Genomic DNA, 25,088 nt, shown 5'->3' with positions numbered 1-25,088 from the left:
TCATTGACCCCCATTACTACCTCTCCAGCAACATTTTCCAGCATTCTGATATCCACTCTCACCTCTCTTTTTTAAAAAGTGACAGCTTAGGAAATGTTGATATTCAAAAGGAATTTTGAAGGCCTCCTTAGGCAATAAATGTTGGCCTTCCTGCCATGGCCACATTCACTTAAATTAATAAATAGAAAATGGTTTTATTCTCTTATTTTACATTCCCATCTTTCTTTCAGAATTCCTTGCTGGGAGCGCCCACAAATGTAATTCATTTTAATTTATACAAGTATTCAGAGTATTAAATGAGCAAAGAGATTGAACTGATCAGTGACGGCTGGATCAGTTTGGGAGCAGTGACCATAACTCTGTTCATTTCAAACAGCTATGGAAAGAGACAGGACTTAACCATAAATTGAAGTTCTAATTTGGAACGAGACTAATCACGATGGCATTAGACAGGATTTTGAAAAGTTGATCAAGAGAGGCTGTTTGCAGTTAAAGTGATACCTGACAAGTGGGAGGCTATTAAAAGTGAGATGCAGAACGTTCAGGGTCATCATGTTGCAATAATAGTAAAAGGCAAGAGTGGCAGCATTGGGGAATCCTGACTAACCATGGAAACTGATGCTTTTGTCAGGAAACAGAAGGAAGTGGGATCAAGTGCATATACAATATGTTCACTTGCCATTATGCATTTATTTAATCTCTCCCTTCCTTGACTTGAGGACATTTACTTTACTAAGTGTATCTGTCCATAAGACAGTAGCAAACACAAAAATCAATGGGAAGTGAATGTGCTGACATCTAGAACCTCGGGCTTATGTATCTGCCCTCCTTGCTACTCCTCTACACTTGGATAATCAGTAGTCTCTCCAATCCTTAGCAAATATTGCTTGTTCATTATGTGCCCTGTCGTATGACATAGGTGATTATGGTCTTTTTGTGACCATTATAGTTCTTGCTAAATATTTCTACTGAAGTGCTTTGCCATTTCTTTCTTCTGGGCAGTGTCTATACAAGATGGGTGACCCCAGTATTTATAAATAAATTTATAAACTCTTCAAAGGTTGTCTTCCTGGCATCAGTGGTCACATATCCAGGACTTGTGATATGTACCAGCTACTCATACGACCATCCACCACCTGCTCCCATAGTTTCACGTAACCCTGGTGGGAGGGGCAAGCTAAGCAGGTGCTACACTTTGGCCAAGGGTGATTTGCAGGCTGGCAGATGGAAGGAGAGCCTTAGACCTCCTTTGGTAAAGACGTATCTCCACCCTGTCACCTGATTAGCAAAGATACTGTAGGTTTGTTATTGGCACTGATACCTGCAACAACAAACACTTTGTACTACTGGTCCCCAAATAAGTGTTTTGTGTACATTGCAACACAGAGTCATACTGCACAGAAACAGCCCATTTACTTATTCTTATTTAGTGATACAGCACAGTGTATCCTTCTGGCTCTTTGAATCACTCTGTCCCACAGCCCCAACACCAATTTAACCCTAACCTAACTATGGGACAATTTACAATAACAAATTAATCCAAAGAAGACTGTTGGAAGAAACCTGGGGAAAACCCATGCATTCTACAGGGACGACGTACTGACCATACAATATAGGAGCAGAATTAAACCATTCAGCTCATCGGATCTGCTCTGCTATTTCATCAAGGCTGATCCAATTTTCTTCTCAGCCCCGATCTCCTGCCATCTCCCCATACCCCTTCATGCCCTGACAAATCAACAAATCCATCAACCTCTGCGTTAAATATACATAATGTCTTGGCCTCCACAGTTTCCTGTAGCAAAGAATTCCACAGATTCACCACTTTCTGGCTGAAGAAATTCCTCCTCATTTCCTTTCTAAAAGGACACCCTTTTATTCTGAGGCTGTGTCCTCTGATCTTAGAAAACATCCTCTCCACATCCACTCTATCAAGGCCTTTCACCACTTGATAGGTTTCAATGAGGTCACCCCGCATTCTTTTTAATTCTAGTGAATACAGGCCCAGAGCCATCAGATACTTTTCATATGACAAGCCATTAAATCTAGAATCACTTACGTGAACCTCATTTGAACACTCCAGTTTCAGCACATCTTTCTAAGATGAGGGGTCCAAGACTGCAGATAGAGTTCAACCCAGATAAGTGTGAGGTGGTTCACTTTGGTAGGTCAAATATGATGGCAGAATATAGTACTAATGGTAAGACTCTTGGCCGTGTGGAGGATCAGAGGGATCTTGGGGTCCGAGTCCATAGGACACTCAAAGCAGCTGTGCAGGTTGACTCTGTGGTTAAGAAGGCATATGGTGTATTGGCCTTCATTAATCGTGGAATTGAATTTAGGAGCTGAGAGGTAATGTTACAGCTATATAGGACCCTGGTCAGACCCCACTTGGAGTACTGTGCTCAGTTCTGGTCACCTCACTACAGGAAGGATGTTGAAACCATAGAAAGAGTGCCGAGGAAATTTACAAGGATGTTGCCTGGATTGGGGAGCATGCCTTATGAGAATAGGTTGAGTGAACTTGGCCTTTTCTCCTTGGACCGACGGAGGATGAGAGGTGTATAAGATGAGAGGCATTGATCGTGTGGATAGTCAGAGGCTTTTTCCCAGGGCTGAAATTGTTGCCACAAGAGGACATAGGTTTAAGGTGCTGGGGAGTAGGTACGGAGGAGATGTCAGGGCTAAGTTTTTTACTCAGAGTGGTGAGTACATGGAATGGGCTGCCGGCAGTGGTGGAGGCAGATATGATACGATCTTTTAAGAGACCTTTTAGATAGGTACATGGAGCTTAGCAAAATAGAGGGCTATGGGGAAGTCTAGTAATTTCTAAGGTATGGACATGTTCGGCACAACTTTGTGGGCCAAAGGGCCTGTATTGTGCTGTAGGTTTTCTATGTTTCTATGTAAAGCTGCTCACAATACTCCAAGTGAGGCCTCACCTGTGCTTTATAAAGTCTCAACATTACATCCTTGCTTTTATATTCTCATCCTCTTGAAACAAATGCCAACATTGCTTTTGCCTTCCTCACCACAGACTCGACCTGCAAATTAACTTTTAGAGAATCATGCACAAAGACTCTCAAGTCCCTTTGTGCCTCAGTTTTTTGTATTTCTAGCTCCATTTAGAAATTTACTAATTTAAATTAAATAGTAAATTTACTATTTACTATTTAGAAAATAGTGAACCATTTCTTCTACCAAAGTGCATGACCATACACTTCCCAACTCTATTCCATCTGCCATTTTGTTGCCCATTCTCCTAATCTGTGTCCTTCTGTAGCCTCTCTACTTCCTCGAAACTACCTGCCCTTCTACCTATCTTCATATTGTCTGCAAATATTGCAACAGAACCATCAATTCCATCATCCAAATCATTGACATATAACGTAAAAATAATTGGTCTCAACGTAGACCCCAGTGGAACACCACTAGTCACCGGCAGCCAACCAGAAAAGGCGCCTTTTAATCCCACACTTTGCCTGCTGCTGATCAGCCATTGCTTTATCCATGTGCATCACACATTATAAGCTTCAAGGTTTAACATTTCAAAGTAAATTTATATTGAAGCACACATATGTCACCATTTACAGTACAGCCCTGAGGATCGTTATCTTGTGCACATACTCAATAAATCCAATATTTAGAGCTTATAGGACATGGCTTTAAATGCTCATGAGGAACTACTCTACAAACTCCTTACACTTTTATACTCTACAATCTGACATTCAATGCCAATGTGTTATTAGCCTACATTCCCAAATTTTCCCAAGGAAAGATGAAGCAATTGCTCAGCATCCTCTTCTGTTAAAACTTTTCTGGATTTCATGGTTTGATAACAGCCATTTGGCCCATTGTGCCTATGCCAGAAACATTTAGACTGTTGAGTTTCATCCTACTTAACAACTGGGGATTCTGGCCTCTCACCTCCAGCATTATGCAGAGGGTTTCCCCCAGGTGGTGAATATGAGCACAGCCATTGCTCCAAGGGTGGGAACATAAAACATAGAACGATGTTGTATCTTATTATTCAACCTAATCTGAGATCATTTCCCACCCACATAGAACACCAGTTTTGTTTCATGTATATGCCGATGTAAGAATTTCTTAAATGTCCCAAACGTATCTGCCTCTACCATGTAAAAAAATGCTGTCTCTGATATCCCTCTATACTTTCCTTCAATGCCTTAACATTGTGACACCTTACTTTATCAATTTCCAGCTTGGGAAAATGCCTCTGGCTGTCCTTTCAATCCAGTCACCTCTCATCCTCCTTCCCTCCAAAGGGAAAAGCCCTTGCTCACTGAACCTATCCTAATAAGACATGCTCTCTAATCCTGACAATACCCTGATAAAATTCCTTTGCATCCTCTCTGGCGTTTCTTCATCCTTTTTATATTTAAGGCAGCCAGACTAGAACACAATATTGCAAGTGTGGTCTAACCAAAGTTTTATAGAGCTGCAACATTATCTCACAGCTCTTGAATTCTATCCCTTGACTAATGAAGGCCAACACACCCTATTTGTTCTTAACAACCCTAGTGCTGAAATTTTTAGGGATCTATGATGTGAACCCCAAGATCCCTCTGTCCTCCATACTGTTGAATCCTGCCATTAACCCTGTACTCTGCCTTCAGATCCGACCTTTCAAAGTGAATCACCTCACATTTTTCCAGACTGAACTTCATCTGCCACTTTTCTGCCCAGCCTTGCATCTGATTAATGTCCCGTTGTAATCTACTACATTATCCACAACTCCACCAAGCTTCATGTCATCTGCAAATTTACTAAACCAGTTCTTCACCAAAGTCATTTACAAAAATCACAAAGAGCAGGAGTCCCTGAACAGATGTACAAAACTCTACTGTTCAGTGACCTCCAGGTAGATAACGTTCATTCTACAACAACTCTCTGCCTTCCATAGGCAAGCCAGTTCTGTATCCACACAACTAGGTTAGCCTGGATCCCATGCCTCCTGGCTTTCTACCATAGGGAATCTTGTCAAATGCTTTTTTATAATCCATATACACCACATCCACTGCTCTGCCTTCATCAGTTTGTTTTGTCACTTTCTCAAAGAATTGAGTCAGGCTCGTGAGGCATGACCTGCCCTTCACAAAGCCATGTTGATGATTCCTAATCAGACTATTCTTCTACAAGTGCTTGTAAATCCTGTGTCTGAGAATTGTCTCATTAATTTACCCCCCACTGATGTATGTGAATACCCCTCCTCCAGTTTCCTTGGCTGTGTAAGTCTAGGGAGGGCAACCTCCAGTCCTGCCAAACCCCTGAGGTTGAGGTGCCCTGTTTGAGTGGATGATGTGTAATTCGCTATCCTATTATAAAGTACTGCCACAAAATAACAGACAGTACACTGCATACGATTAAAAGATTAATATTTGTAATTCTTGCTTTGACTAAAGGGTTAGTAAAAACAGAACAAAAAAAAGAAAAGGGTCCATTTTAATGAAACAGTCCAATGTGCACACTGGACTTCACAGTTTCTCCATTGTCACTGATCTTCAATCAATCTCACCTTGGACTTCGTCAAATCATGATCCCACTCCAGGTTGAATCCTATGACCTCTTCTTTCCTGCATCTTGCCTCTTCATCTCCTCTCGAACAAAAGCCCCAAGCCCAACCTTATTGTCCCTCACCAGAGGAACCTCTCCTAAATTCGACCATCCTAACTGAATGACACACAGTTCTCCTCATCTCTTCAGCAATAACCCAAACAAGCTAAAAACAGAGCAAAGTGAAAACAAGCTGCTCTTACAGAACTGCCAAAATGAAATGCATATGGCATAACAGTAAAAATATAAACCAGGGCATTACATATGTAAGGCCCACTGGTCTATAATTCCTAGGGTTATCACTCTTACATTTTTGGAACAAAGGAATAACATTTGCCACACTCATATCTTCTGATACTCCTGTGGCCAGAGAGGATGTAAAGATTATCACAAAAGGTGTTGCAACCTCATCCCTCACTTCCCACATTAACCTGGGCTATATTCCAGCTGGCTCAGGGGAATTATCTATCTTAATGTTTTCCAAAAATCCACTACATCCTCTTTCTTAACATTGACAATGTTCTAGCTAATCTCACATTCATCAAGGTCCCAGAAATAAAGTATACATTAAAGACCTCCACTCCCTCTCTTCACTCCAAGCACATATTTCTTCTTTATCCCTGATCTGTCCTACCCTCACTCTAGCCATCCTGTTCTTAATATATATGTAGAACATCCTCGGGTTTGCCTTCTTCCTACTTGTCATGTCCCCTTCTAGCTCTCCCAAGTCCATTCTTAAGCTCTTTCTTGGCTACCATGTAAGTCTTTAGTGCCCTGTCTGATCCTTGATTACAAGACTATAAGTATGATGGGTTCTTCAGCTTGATTAGGCATTCCACATCTCTTGTTCACCATGGTTCCTTCAGCTTACCATCTTCTTCCTGCTTCTAATGGACAATCCTGCCCAGAACCCCAGGAAGGTGCTCCATAAACAAACAGCACATTTCTGTTGTACATTTTCCGGAGTATATCCATTCCCAGTTTATGCTTCCAAGGTCCTACTTAATATCACTATAACTGCTATCCCCCAATTAAATATTTCCTTTTATATCTGTTCCTGGATCACCTAACAAATTCCACCTTATCTAAGGAGGTGCCAATCAATTGTATGGAAATTATTTTTGCACCTTTCCAAAGCCTGCCTACTGATCTACACCTCAGTGTCTCTGTTGTCCTGTTGGGAGAGTCTATAGAATACTTAGGAGTGATTTCTCTCTTCCTGTTTCTGACTTCCACACACAGTGACTCAGTAGAGGATTCCTCCACAACATCTTCTCTTCCTGCAGCAGTGATGATATCACTGATTAGCAATGCATCCCCTCAACTCTTTTACCTCCCTCTCTGTCTCTTTTGAAACTTCTGAATCATTGGACCTCAAGCAACTCTTCCTGCCTTTCTCATTGTCAAGTCTCTTTAATGGCCATATAACTGTAGCTCCATGCTCTAAGTTAACTGGCCTTGTTCCTGATACTCCTCACATTAAAATACAAACTTTTCAATGCATTTCTGTCCTTTCCACTGCCTAACCCTCCTCGCAATGTTACATTGACCTTTATACCAACTGCCCATTCATATCCCTGACATACTCCTCATATACCCACAAATCCCCATTATGAATCCCATAGCTCAAGGACTCCTGTCTATTATTCACTCTGCAATTTAACTACAATTCGCCCTGAAGACTCAGCACCTCACATTCCACCAAGGTGGTCTCCAACATTGAAAGCTCCAACTTCTTGTAAAATTATCCTCCTTTTTTCTCTCCTTCTGATCTATTTATTTCTTCCTATATTAATTCAGTCCTCCATTTCTTCCTATACTAACTCACTCCTTGCCACCGTATTTTCTTTCTCCTCCTCCACCTTCTTCATCTCCATTACATCCACACAGTCCTCCTTCTGGTTAAAACTCCACCACTACTCCCATCCTGCATCCCACGTAGACACCTTCATCTTCATCTTTTTCACACTCCCACTGATTTCTCATGAGCTGCTGGCACTATTCCCCCACTGCCCTTCCCTAAATATCAATCACCCCTCTCACCCACCCTGTCAGTTTCTCCTCACACTGAAAACTTTCCAGGAATAAAAACAGAAAACATTCTGGAAAAAATCAGCAGTTAAAACTAAATTGTTGAAACAAGGGGATTCTTCTTCCACACTGTCAATATCTATTAATTTACAGGTTGAGTCTGTGGAAAAGAAGGCAAATGCAATGTTGACATTTATTTCAAGGGGAACAGAATATAAAAAACAAGGAGATAATGCTGAGCCTTTATAAGACACTAGTCAGGCTGCACTTGGAGTATTGTCAACAGTGTTGGGCCCCTTATCTCAGAAAGGATGTATCGTCATTGGACAGAGTCCAGAGGAGATTCATGAGAATGATTCTAGGAATGAAGGGGTTAACATATGAGGAGTGTTTGGTCACTTTGGCCCTGTACTTACTGGAACTTAGACGAATGTGGGGAAATCTCATTGAAACCTACTGAATGTTGAAAGGACTAGATAGGGGGATGTGGAGAGGATGTTACCTGTGGTAGGGGTATCCAGAACTAGAGGGCACAGCCTCAAAATTCATGGGTGACCTTTTAGAATGAAATAAGCGGGAATTTGTTTAGCCAAAGAGTGGGGAATCTGTGGAATGCTCTGCCACAGAGGCCAAGTCTGTGGGTATGTTGGAAGCAGAAGTTGATAGATTCCTGATTGGTCGGGGCATCAAGGGATATGGTGAGAGGGCAGGTGTATGGGGTTGAATGGGATCAGGGATCAGCAATATGATGAAATGGTGGAGTAGACTCAATGGGCTGAATGGCCTAAATTTGCTCCTGTGTCTTATGGTCCTATTTTGAGCCCAGCCCTTATAATTATTTGGATCTCATAATACCAACAAGAATAGATTTGTGGCAGAAAGAAAGCTAAGGATATCAGAAATTTCTTCTGAATAAGTTAAACTGTTTTGAGATGAGACAACTACTCATCTGCTGATGATGTTATTTCCATGAAGGATTCTGTCCACCCCACACTCCTATATATCCTCACTGGTAACAGCAACTGAACCTATCTTAACAGTTAGGAAATTTACTGAACTGTATAAAAGGGCTTTACAGCAGAAACACACACAATACTTTGTTAAGGTTGCAATGCAATGAGTCTAGAATGTTTCTATGCACTGAGAGATCATCGAATGTTTGGCTAGTCTCTGTATTCACACCATTTATTGTGTTCCTTCCAGCACCAGTAATGACCACAACTTCATCAACAGGTAAATAATAAACAGCTTGTTATCCATAAACTCAGGAACAAAGGTTCCCAAGAACATGTGCTTACTGCTCTTGATATAGTTGGGAAGAAATTGAATGCTGAGTAAAAAATAGAAACTTGCAGGAAACCCACAGTGGTCTTCAACATGTACAGGCTGCATTGAGAATTCGTTTTGCTTGTAATCATTCAATCACACTTCAGCAATGTATGACTTGATGCTTCAAGATCTAAATACTTTCTTTGGAAAATTTGGTGATGTTTTTAAAGTTAGACACCAACAGAACTCAAGAACAGGAAATTCGGTGTTCTTGTTTCCTCCAGTTTTATAAAAGTAACTCTAATATTGCAAAAACGCTGTTCCCTTTTCTCATTTTCTATCTCTCCACCGCATCTGTTCCCAGGATGCTACTTTCCTTTCCAGGATGTCAGAGATGTCCTCCTTCAAAGAACTGGGATTCCATTCCTCCACCATGGATGCTGCCCCCACCCACATCTCCTCCATTTTCTGAACATCCTTCCTCACCCCATCTTCCTGTGAGAGTTCCTCTTGTCCTTACCTATCACTCTACATCCAACACATCATTCTCTGCAACTTCTGCCATCTCCAAACGGATCCTATCACCAAGCTATCTTTACCTCCAATTCCCTTGTCCATCCATCCCTCCTCACCAATCTCCCTCCCAGTACTTATCCCTGAAAGCAGCAGAAATGCTATACCTGCCCATATATCTCCTCCCTTATTTCTGTTCAGGGCCCCAAACAGTCTTTCCTGGTGAGACAATACTTCACCTGTAAATCTGGCATCATCTATTCTGCTCGGTGCTTCCAATGTGGCCTCCTCAGCACTGGTAAAACCCGTTATGAATTGGTGAACCACTTTGTTCAGCATTTCTGCTTCATCCTCCAAACCTAGAATCTTCTGGTGACCAGGCATTTTAATTCCAGTCCCATTCCCATTCCAACATATCACTCCATGCCTCCTCATGGCAAAATGAAACCACCCTCAGCGAGGAGGAGCAACAACTTATATTCGTCGATTTCTCCTTTGAGTAAAACAAATTCCCTCCCCCTCTCACCCTCCCCTCTTCTTCTATTCCCTAGAATGGTCTCTTACCTCTTCTCACCTGCCCATTGCCTCCCCTGAGTCCCCTCCTCCTTCCTTTTCTCCTGTGGTCCACTCTACTGTCCTATCAAGTTCATTCCTCTCCAATCCTTTATCTACCCGCCTGGCTTCACCTGTCACTTTCAGTTTCTTCCCACCTGTCAAAAAGGTGCTGGGTAGTAGATTATCTGGCTACAGCCTGAATTTAGGTGGTTACGGGGGATGTAGAGAAATGGTGGCTGATAGGCTTTGATGGGATTGTGAGCAGGGTTATCCAGATGATGCTGGATGGTTAGTGTGGATGTGGAGGGTTAAAGATCCAATGATGGGTGACTTTCCGATGGTATTACTGACACTAAAATAGAAAAATCAATTTAAATTTTTGTCAAACAGAACTGAGCCTTATCATAGAACATAGAGGAGCACAGAGGAGCAGACCTTTGGCTCTGGGCTTTGTTCCAACCATGAAGATAAACTGAACTAATCAGTTTTGAGAGGAGGGGATTTCACTTGGGTCTGCTGCCCGAGTGGGAAAGGGAGCAGTGGGTCACCGCAGCAAAATAGAGTTTTGACCAGCAACCAATCTGCATTTAGGATTGATTAGTAAGAGCAAATTAAAGGAAGGCAGGGACAAGCGCAGCTGCCATCATCAGAGTGGACAGAGTCAGAGTGGTGATCTTGAGGCTTCAGCGAAGAGAGGCTTTTGTCAGAGACAGACAAGAAAGAAAAGCTCCATCCCTTCTCTATATCTGCTCAGCTGGGACAGTAGAGATGCCAGGCAGGGTAGTGTAATACTCCTCTTGCAGCATGTGGCAAGGCAGGGAGACCTCCAGTGTCCCTGACCACTACAACAGTGAGAAGTGCATCCACCTGCAGCTTCTAACAAACTGCGTTAAGGAGTTGGAGCTGGAACTGGATGAACTCCGGATCATTTGAGAGGTTGAGGGGTGATAGACAGGACATATAGAGAGATAGTTACACCCAAGGTGCAGGACACAGGAGACTGGGTGAGTCAGGAAGGGGAAAAGGGTTAGGGAGTCACTGAAGAGTACCCCTTTCCCACAACAGGTATATCACTTTGGATATTGTTGGGGGGGTGGGGCTTGACCTAACAGAGGCAAGTCACAGTGGTCAGAAGGAAAGCGGAGAGAAATGTCACACTTGGTGATAAGGGATTTGTTAGTTAGAGGAATAGACAGGAGGTTCTGTGGGTGAGAGCAAAATTCCCAGATGGTATGTTACTTGCTGGGTGCCAGCATCCAGGACATCTCAGATTGAGTCCTCAACATTCTTAAGTGGGAATGTGAACAACCAGAGGTCGTGGTTATGTAGGTATCAATGACGTGGGTAGGACAAGTGATGAGGTTCTGCATAGGGAGTTCAGGGAATTAGGTACTACGTTAAAGGGCAGGACCTCCAAGGTTTTGATCTCAGGATTGCTACCCACGCCACATGCTAGTGAGACTAGAACTAGGAAGATTATACAGTTTAATGTGTGGATAAGGAGTTGGTGTAGGAGGGAGGGCATAAGATTTTTAGATCATTGGTCTCGCTCCCAGGGAAGGTGGGCACTGTACAGAAGGGACAGTTTACACCTGGGTGGGAAACTAATATCCGAGAGAGAAGGTTTGTTATTGCTGCGCAGTGGGATTTAAACTGGAGTTGCAGTGGGATGGGAACCAGCATGGCAGAACAGTTAGTGGAGAGGTTGTGAAGGCAGATATTGGTAAGACCTCAGATAATGTTAGGAATCAAAAAGTTGATGTTATGGTCCGGTCCGGTGCCCGCATTCCGGGTCTTGATCCGGTCCGCGGACTCCGGACTCCGGGCTTTGCAGCTGTCCCTCCTGTCACCCTTAAGTCAAACAGGATCATCTTGGCTTAAGAAGGTGCACCTGTTGCCTATCAGCTGGCAGGTGGATGTAAGGGACTCTGGGACTGAGCCTACTTGGGGGGTTGTCCTGCTCTGAACCTGTTTTGTCCTGTTCGCTGGTTGTCTTGTATGAGCTGGTTTGCCGTGTTCTGAGGTGTTTCGTCCAATCGGCTCTGTTCATTCCGGTCGTCCTGGCTTGAAGGGCCCACAGCTTCATCCCCAAGTTCTGTGAGTCAGCCTTGGAGTCACCCTGGACCAAGATCCCTCCCGATCCCTTGCTTCTGTCGGGTAGCAGGCCAGACTGCCGTTGCCTGGCGGGGGGACTCTATCCCCTTCCTACCCCTCATCTCTGATGGGTTGTGCTCACTACCTGCCCAGGTGTCCCGCGTCTTGCCCAGGCCTCTGTGTTCCCGCCTGGGAGGCAGCCCTGCCCAGGAGTATGCGGCCCACCCTGAGGTCTCTGCCCCTTCCTACCCCTTGCTCCCTATGGGTTGTGCCCGCACCTGCCCAGGTGTTCCGAGTCTTGCCCGGGCCTCCATGTTCCTGCCTGGGAGGCGGCCCTGTCCAGGAGTTATGCGGCCTCCCGGGGGATCTCCTGCCTTGCCACAGGCTCCAAGACCCAGCCTAGCCACGGACTCCAAGACCCAGCCTAGCCACGGACTCCGGGATCCAGCCTAGCCACGGACTCCGGGATCCAGCCTAGCCACGGACTCCGGGATCCAGCCTAGCCACGGACTCCGGGATCCAGCCTAGCCACGAACTCCGGGATCTAGCCTAGCCATGAACTCTCTCTGAACCCCAGGATTACCTAGCATGCCTCGTCTCTTTCGCATGCCCTGGTCTCCCCATCCGGTTCTATCCTTTAGTTATTCCTGTCCTGCCCCTAGTACTTCAGTGCCTGCATCCTCCACTTGGGTCCAGCCTCCTGTCCCCTTGTGACAGTTGAGCATGGTGCCACTAGTATCTTAAACTATAGGCCACAGTCTGGTCTATTTCTGTCTGTTTTAAGCAGCGATTGATCATTCAATTATATTAAAACTTCATTACTGACTGTACACATCAAAGATGCAGTTGTGGCTCAGCTGTAGCAGGCTAAAATGAGAATATTTGATAATTTCCATCATTTTAAATGAGAGCTGCCATTCAGGTCATCCATGGTGTTGGCGCCCTGAAGTGGAGAAAATATTGGTATACTCCCCTGAGAGTGCAGTCCAATTTGGTCTAATCTCTCTTTATCGCTAGTATTTTACAATACAAACAGCATCCGGATCAACTTCTTTGCAATTCTCTCCAAAGCCTCCACATAAAACATAGGAGCAGAATTAGGCCATTCAGCCCATCGATGATAGTACCGACGCGACGATAGCTTGGGCTTGGTGATTGTACTGATTAGCTTTTTTTTGCTGGTGGGAGAAGGGGGATTGTTGCTCACTGCTGCTTACGCATGGGAGGGGGAGCTGGGGGACACTATGGGGTTCTCACATTTAAATGTCGTTCATTCTTTGGGGCGATTCTCTGTTTTTGTGGATGTTTGGGCTGATCCCAAATCCCACTCAACCCTACACACCTGCCTTCTCGCCATATCCTTTGATGCCCTGACTGATCAGGAAATGACCAACTTGCACTTTAAGTATACCCACGGATTTAGCCACCACAGTCTGTGACGGTGTATTCCACAGATTCACTACTCTCTGGCTAAAATAATTCCTCCTTAACGTCTGTTCTAAAAGATCATCCCTCAAGTTTCAGGCTGTGCCCTCTGCTTCTGGATACGTTCCCCCCCCCCACCTTTTTAGGAAACATCCTCTCCACATCCACCTTATCAAGTCCTTTCAACATTCGGTAGGTTTCAATGAGATCCCCCCCGCATTCTTCTAAGTTCCAGTGAGTACAGGCCCAAAGCTGCCCAGTGCTCCTCATATGTTAACCCCTTCATTCCCAGAATCATCCTTGTGAATCTCCTCAGGACTCTGCCCAATGACAACACATCTTTTCTGAGACATGGGGACCACTGCAAGTGCAGCCTGACTAGTGCCTCATAAATGCTCAGCATTATCTCCTTGCTTTTATATTCTACTCCCCTTGAAATTAATGCCAACATGCATTTTCCTTCTTTATCACAGGCTCAACCAGTAAATTAACCTTCAGGGAGTCTTGCACAGGGACTCCTAAGTCCCTCTGCACCTCTGACATTTACATTTTTTCCCCATTTAGATAATAGTCCTTTTACCAAAATTCATTATCATACATGTACCAACACTGTCTTCTATCTGCCACTTTTTTGCCCATTCTTCCAACTTGTCTGTCTAGCTGCAATTGCATGGCTTCCTCGGTACCCCTCGCCCTATCTTTGTATCATCCACAAACTTTGTCACAAAGCCATTGCGATACTCATACATGTGAGTTTTGGTTCTCCCTCTCAAACTACAGTATGAATTCAATCATATTATGATCACTGCCTCCTAAGAGTTCTTTTACATTAAGCTTCCTAATAAGATCTGGGTTATTATTTAACACCCCATCTAAGATAGCCTTTTCCCGAGCAGGCTCAAGCAAAAGCCACTCTAAATAATCCATCTTGTAGGCATTCAACAAATTCCTTCTCTTGCAATCTGACACAAACCTGATTTTCCCAGTTCCCTTTCATATTGAAGTCCCCCATTACAATTGTGACATTACCTTTATTACATGCCTTTTCCAGCTCCCTTTGCAATCTCAATCCCACATCTTAGCTACTAGTTGGAGGCCTCTGTATGATTCCCATAATAGTTTTTTTCATCCTTGCAGTTTCTTAACTCCACCTGCAAAGATTCAACATTCTCTAACCCTATGTCACTTCTTTCTAAAGATGTTATTCCATTTCTTACCAATACAGCAGCACCACCTGTATGCCTTCCTGCCTGTTCATCCTGTACATCCTTTCATGTTAAGCTCCCAACTATAGCCTTCTTTCATCCACGACTCAGTGATGCCTCCAACATCATGCCAACCAATCTCTAATTGTGCCATGATTTCATCCACCATATTCCGCATTCTAAGCTCATTTAAATGTAGCGCCTTCAGTTCTGCATTCTTCTCCCTTTTGTATTTTGCCTCTGTGGTAAAATTTAACTCTTTTCTCTGCCTGCATTTGTACCTAATCATTGGCTTGTCCTTCCTTACATTCATGTTACACCCATCATCTACTCGTAAACCTGCTGGCTCATCTCAGCTCTATCATACTGGTTCCAGTACTGACCTCCAATATGGCATACCCAACTTGCTAGCTTTTACACTCAACGCCTCCACTGATGACTGCAAGTATATAGTACACCGTCTTTGCCACGATATCTACTTGTTTTGCACCCTTTAGGAAGCTATGGATTTGCACCCCAAGATTCCTCTGAACATTAGAGGGTGGCTCTGTATACATTCTTACATTTCACCTCCCAAAATTCAACACCTCATTTGTCTGGATTAGACTCCATCTGCCAACTCTCCACACAAATTTGCAAGTGATCTTCATCCTTCTGTATCCTTTAACAGACCTCCTCACTTTCCACCACTCCTGCATTTATGTATAAATGTACATCAGCAGAGGTTCCAGCACTGATCACTGAAGAACACTACTGGTCTCAGATTACCATTCAAAGGAAAACTCCTCCAACACCATCCTTATTTTTGAATTTGGAAGAGATATTGGTGAACTTGCCAAAGGGAACTCAGTTTTCACTGTCATAGTGTTTATTCTGTATTCCCCACACTCATGCCCTCAGTTCTCTTACAGAATCATCAACAATTACACTTTCCACAGTTCTGTGATATCTGCCATACCACATGCATACCACATACCACATGCTCTCTGTACAAATGGTACATGTAGGAATCACAGAGGAATGATATACTGAGCTTGCATACAGGGTAGTGTTGGTTTACCAGAACCACACCTGAAACTCAATGTAGAATTAGGAATTCAAATTGCACAATGAAGTATTGTACACATGTGGAATATGGAAGGGAAGGGACAATTGTTGAAAGTTAAAATAAATGCTGGAAATATTCAACAGGTCAGGTCAGTGTGATGAGAAGCAGAGATGCTTCAGGTTGAAGATCTTTCAATATAACTAGGAAGCAAACTACAGAGATGTTGGAGACAACAGGAGTCTCTGATAGGTTAACACTGCAGTGACCATGGGGAAAGCTGTAAACAAGGTTACTGAGTCAGTGAATGGGAGCAGTCAGAGGGTAAAGACATAGAAGACTGGAGCAGCAAGTGAACAATCTGTGCCAAGTCACTGATAAATGATTGTACAGACAGAGAAATCAAAGATTGTATTGGACTGTAGAATTTAATGTAGGTAATTCACAATTTATGAAGTGCTGTTTTTAGGTTTGTGGTGGGCCTCAGATGGATAGATCAAGGTTGGAAAGGATTGGAATTTTAAGTGGAAGACAACAGGATCACTCCCACAGACAGGGTGTAGGTATTCTATGAATCACCCAATCCAATGTAGAAGAGTCCACATTCTGAACAACGAACCCAGTACACTACAAAGTATTACATACTACAGTTTTCTCAAATTGCTATTAAGTTGAATAACATCAGTAAACAACTGGTACATCTTTGGACTGTGGGAGGAAACCAGAGCACCCAGAGAAAACCCATGCGGTCATGGGGAGAATGTACCATCTCCTTACAGGCAGTGGTGGGAATTGAACCAGGGTCGTCTGTACTATAAAGCGTTGTTTCCTTCAAGCAATGTGCAAGGGAACAGCTTCAAACAAGAGGAAGTCTACAGATTCTGGAAATCCAGGCAACACACACAAAATGCTGGAGGAACTCAGCAGGCCAGGCAGCATCTATGGAGAAGAGTGCAGTCGACATTTTGGGCTGAGACCCTTCATCAGGACTGCATCCTGACATTAGATTCTGTGCACGGGGGCTGCATTAGAATCAGAACCAAATGAAATGTTCAGAAGGTAGTTTCATGTACAGGCATAATAAGTGAAATATAGATCCTCCAATGCACAATGACTCAATTCTGCATCCTCTTGTGACAGATTAATTTAACAGTCTCCATAATTACATCCTGAACTGTTTCTTTTCTAGAGTCAACAACATCACCATTGACCACAGGTAAGGACACGATGCGATGACACCGTTTGATGACTCTTCTGTTTTCAACATCATATGGTTTATTCTGTAATTCTCACAGACACAATCAACGGTGTTGTTGTCAAGCCACATCTAATCAACTCTCGGCTCCACCTAACAGTGGGATATCTGGGGCTCCTACTTATGCTGTGGCTTTTGAGACAGTTCGTTGAACTATGGGTTATAATTTCCCATCTCCACAATGAACCTAATTGCTTTAATCAGAGATATGGGTAAAATGAAAGGACAATATTGAATTGCTCATTTGCTTTCAATATCACATTCATCCCACCAACAACAACTACAGACATGCAGACTCCTCACAGCTATCCTAACATATTCCAGTCTCCCAGTTCCTCCTCCTTCATCATACTTGCTCCAATGAAGACGTTGTCCCCACAGATGCCCTGGAAATTTCTTGCTTCCTTCCAGGCCTTCCCTCAACCAGAATTGATAAAGATCTTGACTGCATCTCATTTGCTTCCATCCAATCTCAGGACCCATCCATCTTTAGATGTAAAAGAGTTGAGGGTGTAAGTCTGAGTAGGACTGAAAAAAATACTGTTTCTTGCACAAAAACATAGCGGTAGCTTGAACCCATGTGAGTTCTCAGTGCTACAGCTTGGATCTGGAGATAATGCTGTGGAATTGACTGAATCTCTGCTTAAGGAAGAATCAGAGAACCCTCAGATCATGCTGATGTGGGAAGAAGATGTAGATTCTTCAAAGTAAAACTGAACTAGTTGGGACTAAGAATTGGAAACTTGCAGTGGACATAGAGATGGCACAGATGTAAAAGGGAAAGGACCAGAAAGAGGGAGACCTAAAGGAGTCAAAGTAGGGACAAGTAAGGTGGATGGGAGACCAGCAGAGAAAGAAGAGCTTTGTCTGCACTATCCTGCTTGTAGATCTTGAGCAGTAAGTAGAAGAGGAGAAGAGAATTGTGCAGGACTGGAAGTCTATAAATCTGGATGGGAAAATCTTCCAAGGATATGATTGCTATGACACAATGATGTGTAGTGAGTCATAGTCCAGAGGGAGCAATGAGGATAGACCTGAGATTGAGAGGTAAAATCTCTATTCACCAGATCAAATTAGTGCCACTTTTGTGGGAAGTATGATGACAGCATCATGACTATTCACAGTGAGACCTTTTTGCAGGATTATTCAGATTTCTGGATCAATGGGACTTCTTCTGGGGCAGTTGGGACCTGTACAAAAGGGATAGGTTGCCCTTGAATCTGAGGAGGACCAATATCTTTGCAGACAGGTTTGGTAGAGCTGTTGTGAGTGGTTTAAACTAATATGACAGGGGGATGGGAACCAGTACGATAGAGCTGAAGATGAGCCAGCAGGTTTACAAGTAGATGTTATAATGTGTAATATGAAGGTAAAGAAGGACAAGGCAAAGATTGGGTTCAAATGCAGTCAGAGCAAACAGTTAACTTGTACTACGGAGGCAAAATTCAAAAGAGTGAAGAATGCAGGACTGAAGGTGCTGTATTTAAATGTGCGCAGCATTCAGAATGAAGTGGATGAACTTATGGTGCAACTAGAGATTAGTCAGTATGACGTTGTGGGCGTCATTGAGTTTTGGCTGAAAGAGAGCCATAGTTGGGAGTTCAACAGCAAAGGATGTACTTTGTATCGAAAGGACAGGCAGGAAGGCATAGGGGTGGTGTGGCTCTGTTGGTAAGAGATGGAATTACATCTTTAGAAAGAGGTGACATAGGGTCAGAAAATGTTGAATCTTTATGGGTGGAGTTAAGAAACTACAAGGGTGAAAAAAAAATTATGAGAATCATATATAAGCCTCCAAATAGTAGCCAAGATGTGGGGTTGAGATTGCAAAGGGAGCTGAAAAGGACATGTAATAAGGGTAATGTCACAATTGTGGGGGAATTCAATATGCAAGGGGACTGGGAAAATCAGCTTGGTGTTAGATCGCAGGAGAGGGAATTCATTGAATGTATATGAGATGGCTTTTTAGAGCAGCTTGTGCTTGAGTCTGCTTGGGGAAAGGCTGTCTTAGATTGGGTGTTGTGTAATAACCCAGAATTTATTAGTCAGCTAAACGTAAGGGAACCCCTGGGATCATAACATGATTGAATTCATACTACAATTTGAAAGGGAGAAGCATAAATCACATTTATCAGTATCGCAATGGAATAAAAGGAATTACAGAGGCATGAGAAAGGAGCTTGCCCAGGTGGATTGGAGGAGGATGTTGGTGGGGATGACGGTAGAACAGAGGTGCCTGAAGTTTCTGGGAATAGTTTACAATGTGCAGGATAGATACGTCCCACGGAAGAAGTTCTCAAATGGCAGGGGTAGGCAACCGTGGCTGACAAGGGAAGTTGAGGTCTGCATAAAAGCCTAGGAAAGAGCATATAAGGAAGCAAAAGTGAGTGGGAAGTTGGATGATTGGGAAGCTTTTAAAAACCAACAAAAGGCAACTAAAAAGCTGTAAGAAAGGAAAAGACAAAATATGAGGGTAGACTAGCCAATAATATAGCAAGATATCAAAAGTTTTTTCAGATATATAAAGAATAAAAGGGAGGTGAGTGTTGATATTGGACCACTGGAAAATGATGCTGGTGAGGTAGTAATGGGGGACAAAGAAATGGCAGATGAACTTAATAGGTACTTTGAATCTATCTTCACTGTGGAAGACACTAGCAGTGTGCAAGAGGTCTATGAGTGTCAGGGAGCTGGAGTGAGTGCCATTGCTATCTCAAAGGAAAAAGTGCTAGACAAACTAAAAGGTCTTAAGGTAAATAAGTCACCTGGACCAGATGGATTGCATGATCTTTCAAGAATCACTTGATTCTGGCATGGTCCCAGAAGACTGGAAGATTGCAAATGTCACTCCACTCTTTAAGAAGGGAAAAAGGCAAAAAAGAGGAAATTATAGGCCAGTTAGCCTAACCTCAGTGGTTGGGAAAGTGTTGGAGTCCATTATTAAGGACAAGGTTTAAGTGTACTCGGAGACTAATGATAAAATAAGTCCAAGTCAGCATGGTTTCTATGAAGAGAAATATTGCCTGACAATCTAAAGTTCTTTGAGAAAGTAACTATGAGGGTGGACAAAGGAGAGGCAGTGGATGTCATTTACTTGGATTTTCAGAAGCCATTTGATAAGGTGGCACACATGAGGCTGCTTAATAAGATGAAATCTTATGGTGTTACATGAAATTTTACTCTCAATATTTCAAAGGAGAAATTTTGAGAGTGCAGAGTTTGTATGTTCCTTTCAGGATTAAAGGCAAAGTGAATAAGAATAAGGAACCTTGGTTCTCAAGGGATATTGGAACTCTGATAAAGAAGAAGAGAGAGATGTATGACATGTATAGGAAACAGGGAGCAAATAAGGTGCTTGAGAAGTATAAAAAGTGCAAAGGAATACTTAAGAAAGAAATCAGGAGGGCTAAAAGAAGACATGAGGTTGCTTTGGCAGTCAAGGTGAAGGATAATCCAAAGAGCTTCTACAGGTATATTAAGAGCAAAAGGATAGTAAGGGATAAAATTGGTTTCTTGAAGATCAGAGTGGTCGGTTAGGTATGGAGCCAAAAGAAATGGGGGAGATCTTAAATGGGTTTTTTGCATCTGTATTTACCAAAGAAACTGGCATGGAGTCAATGGAAATAAGGCAAACAAGTAGTGAGGTCATGGAACCTATACAGATTGAAGAGGAGGAGGTGCTTGCTATCTTGAGGCAAATCAGGGTAGATAAATCCCCAGGACCTGACAGGGTATTCCCTTGGAACTTGAAGGAGACTAGTGTTGAAATTCCAGGGGCCCTGGCAGATATGTTTAAAATGTCAGTATCTATGGGTCAGGTGCCAGATGATTGGAGGATAGCTCATGTTGTTCCATTGTTTAAAAAAGGCTCTAAAAGTAATCCGGGAAATTATAGGCTGGTAAGTTTGACGTCGGTAGTAGGTAAGTTGTTGGAAGGTGTACTAAGACATAGGATCTTCAAGTATTTGGATAGACAGGGACTTATTAGAAAGAGTCCACATGGTTTTGTGTGTGGTAGGGTTAGGGTTAGGGCTAACCCTAATGCGAGGTTACCAGGAAAGTGGTTGAAGGGAAGGCATTGGATGTATCTACATGGACATACAAGGTAAATGGTAGGGCACTGAGGAGTGCAATAGACCAGAGGGGTTTGGGAATACAAATACAAAATTCCCTAAAAGTGGCGTCACAGGTAGATGGGGTCATAAAGAGAGCTTTTGGTGTATTGGCCTTTATAAATCAAAGTATTAAGTATAAGAGTTGGAATGTTATGGTGAGGTTGTATAAGGCCGAATTTAGAGTATTGTGTGCAGTTTTGGTCACCTAATTACAGGAAGGATAAGGTTGAAAGAGTGCAGAGAAGGTTTACAAGGATGTTACCGGGACTTGAGAAACTGAGTTACAGAGAAAGGTTGAATAGGTTAGGACTTTATTCCCTGGAGCGTAGAAGAATGAGGGGAGATTTGATAGAGGTATATAAAATTATGATGGGTATTGATAGTGTGAATGCAAGCAGGCTTTTTCCACTGAGGTTAGGGGAGAAAAAAACCAGAGGACATGGGTTAAGGGTGAAGGGGGAAAAGATTAAAGGAATCATTGGGGGGGGGGTGCTTCTTTCCACAGAGAGTGGTGGGAGTGTTGAATGAGCTGCCAGATGAAGGGGTGAATGCAGGCTCACTTTTGACATTTAAGAAAATCTTGTATGAGAGGTGTATGGAGGGATATGGTCCAGGTGCAGGTCAATGGGACTAGGCAGAAAAATGTTTTGGCACAGCCAAGAAGGGCCAAAAGGCCCGTTTCTGTGTTGTAATGTTCTATGGTTCTATGGAAATATACTGACATGGACAGAGGAATGTCTGACAGGCAGGAGGCAGCGAGTGGGAATAAAGGGGGCCTTTTCTGGTTGGCTGCCAGTGACTAGTGGTGTTCCTCAGGGGTCAATATAGGGACTGCAACTTTTCACATTGTTTGTCAATGAACTAGATAGTGGAATTGATGACTTTGTAGCAAAGTTTGTAGAATATACAAAGATAGGTTCAAACATCAGAGGTGCAAAGGGACTTAGGAGTCCTCCTGCAATTCTCCCAGAAGATTGATTCATAGGTTGTGTTTGTGGTAAAGACACTAGTCAGGCTGCACTTGGAGTATTGTCAACAGTGTTGGACCCCATATTTCAGAAAGGATGTGTTGTCATTGGAGAGAGTCCAGAGGAGGTTCACAAGAATGGATAGAGGAATGGCTGACAGGCAGGAGGTAGCAGGTGGAAATAAGGTTAATTCACAGGCAGAGTTGTGGTACAGAAGGCAAATGGAGTATTGGCATTTATTTCAAGGGGAATAGAATATTAAAAACAAGAAGATAATGGCAAGGCTTTATAAGCCAATAGTCAGGCTGCACTTGGCTGCAGGTGTATGGGGTTGAATGGAATCTGGGATTGGCCATGATGAAATGACAGCAGACTCAATGGGCTGAATTGCCTAATTCTGCTTCTATGTCTTCTGGTCTTATAGTGCATGGACTGCTGCCAGTTCATTAGATGGTAGGTTAGAAAAGGGAATGAGAGTGGAAAAATCAAGACTAAACTCTGATTTGACAGCTATCAGTCCTTATCTATCTCCAACACCTCTGCTCTCACCTTATCATCAGTGCAAAAGAAAGATGCACTTACCTGGTCCTTGACTTTAACCCAACCAAAACCTGTGTTCAATAAATCATCTTTTTACAATTTCCATCCTGTTCAATGAGATTCCCCCAGCTGACACAGTCCCTTTATGGTTTTCTGGTCCAATTTTCTGTCTTCACCAAACCAATTCTATTCTTTAAACTCATTCTCATGCAATTGTAAGAGATACAACTTCTGTTCATTTATCGTTACCATCCAAACCAGCCAGGGGCCAAAGGATCCCTCCAAGTAAAGCAGCAATTCACTTGTGGTTCTTCCAGTCCAGAGCACTGCTTTCTGTGTTCACTGTATGCTCTCCACATTGGGGAAAGCAAACACAGGGAGTCGGTTTCCCCAATGTGGACGGCCACATTGGGGAAAAGTTGGCCAACTGCTTTATGGAGCACTTGCTTTTAGACTGTAGAGGTGAGCCAGAGCTCCTGTTGCCAACCACTTTCACTCTGACCTACCTGTAGCCTCCTTCACTGTGGCCCTGTGTCAACTTGATGAACAGAACCTATAACAATGTTTTCTGAACTCAACATTGAACTCTCCAAATTCCGGTAAATAACTAACTTGCTCTCCACTCAGCCTTGGATCACCTGAACAATAGTAGTACGTAAGTCAGGCTGCTGTTTATTGACTACAGCTCAGCATTCAACACAATCATCACAACATTTTTAATCAACAGGCTCCAAAACCTGGGCCTCTGTACCTCCCTCTGCAGCTGGATCCTTGGCTTCCTCTCCAGGAAAGCACAGTCTGTGCAGATTGAAAACAACATCTCCTCCTTGCTGTCAATCAATGCTGGTGCACATCAAGGATGCTTACTTAGCCTACTGCTCTACTCTCTCTATGCCCATATTGTGTGGCTAGGCACAGCTCAAACGCCATCTATAAATTTGCTGACTACATGCCTATAGTTGTCAAAATTTCACATGAAGATGAGAAAGTATACAAGAGAGATATAGATCAGCTTGTTGAGTGGTGTTGCATTCAATGTTAGGAAGACCCAGGAAATGGTTGTAGACTTCAAGGGGAAGGGAACACACACCATAAAACCATATAACAATTACAGCATGGAAACAGGCCATCTCAGCCCTTCTAGTTGGTGCCGAACGCTTACTCTCACCTAGTCCCACCGACCTGCACTCAGTCCATAACCCTCCATTCCTTTCCTGTCCATATACCTAACCAATTTTGCTTTAAATGACAATATCGAACCTGCCTCTACCACTTCTACTGGAAGCTCATTCCACACAGCTGCCACTCTCTGAGTAAAGAAATTCCCCCTCATGTTACCCCTAAACTTTTGACCCCTATCTCTCAACTCATGTCCTCTTGTTTGAATCTCTCCTACTCTCAATGGAAAAAGCCTATCCACGTCAACTCTTTCTAACCCCCTCATAATATTAAATAACTCTATCAAGTCCCCCCTCAGCCTTCTATGCTCCAAAGAATAAAGACCTAACTTATTCAACCTTTATTTGTAATTTAGGTGCTGAAACCCAGGTAACATTCTAGTAAATCTCCTTTGTACTCTCTCTATTTTGTTGACATCTTTCCTATAATTTAGTGACCAGAGCTGTACACAATACTCCAAATTTGGCCTCACCAATGCCTTGTACAATTTTAACATTACATCCCAACTCCTATACTCAATGCTCTGATTTATAAAGCCCAGCAGACCAAAAGCTTTCTTCACCACCCTATCCACATGAGATTCCACCTTCAGGGAACTATGCACCATTATTTCTAGATCACTCTGTTCTACTGCCTTCCTCAATGCCCTACCATTTACCATGTATGTCCTATTTTGATTATTCCTACCAAAATGTAGCACCTCACACTTACCAGCATTAAACTCCATCTGCCATCTTTCAGCCCACTCTTCTAACTGGCCCAAATCTCTCTGCAAGCTTTGAAAACCTACTTCATTATCCACAACACCACCTACTGTAGTATCATCTGCATACTTACTAATCCAATTTACCACCCCATCATCCAGATCATTAATGTATATGACAAACAACATTGGACCCAGTACAGATCCCTGAGGCACACCACGTCACAGGCCTCCAACCTGACAAACAGTTATCCACCACTACTCTCTGGCATCTCCCATCCAGCCACTGCTGAATTCATTTTACTATTTCAATATTAATACCTAAAGATTGAACCTTCCTAACTAACCTTACATTTGAAACATTGTCAAAGGCCTTACTGAAGTCCATATAGACAACATCCACTGCTTTACCCTCATCAACTTTCCTTGTAACCTCTTCAGAAAGTTCAATAAGATTTGTCAAACATGACCTTCCACGCACAAATCCATGTTGACTGTTCCGAATCAGACACTGTCTATCCATATATACCATCTCTAAGAATACTTTACATTAATTTACCCACCATTAATGTCAAACTTACAGGCCTATAATTGCTAGGTTTACTCTTAGAACCCTT

The 25,088-nt window shown here is 43.0% G+C and overlaps 1 protein-coding gene across 1 annotated transcript in view; it reads left to right on the top strand.

Moving 5' to 3' along the window:
* LOC140729837 (mucin-6-like) overlaps nt 1–25,088 on the top strand; it is a 432,642-nt gene that overhangs the window by 365,338 nt on the left and 42,216 nt on the right. Inside the window, exons 27-28 of the mRNA XM_073050050.1 lie at nt 8,809–8,838; nt 16,901–16,927. Coding sequence (XP_072906151.1) covers nt 8,809–8,838; nt 16,901–16,927 — 57 coding nt within the window. The remainder of the gene's footprint in view (nt 1–8,808; nt 8,839–16,900; nt 16,928–25,088) is intronic.

This window comes from Hemitrygon akajei, chromosome 6 (assembly GCF_048418815.1).
Source record: "Hemitrygon akajei chromosome 6, sHemAka1.3, whole genome shotgun sequence".
Classification (NCBI taxonomy): Eukaryota; Metazoa; Chordata; class Chondrichthyes; order Myliobatiformes; family Dasyatidae; genus Hemitrygon; species Hemitrygon akajei.
This window is presented reverse-complemented; position numbering and strand designations above follow the sequence as displayed.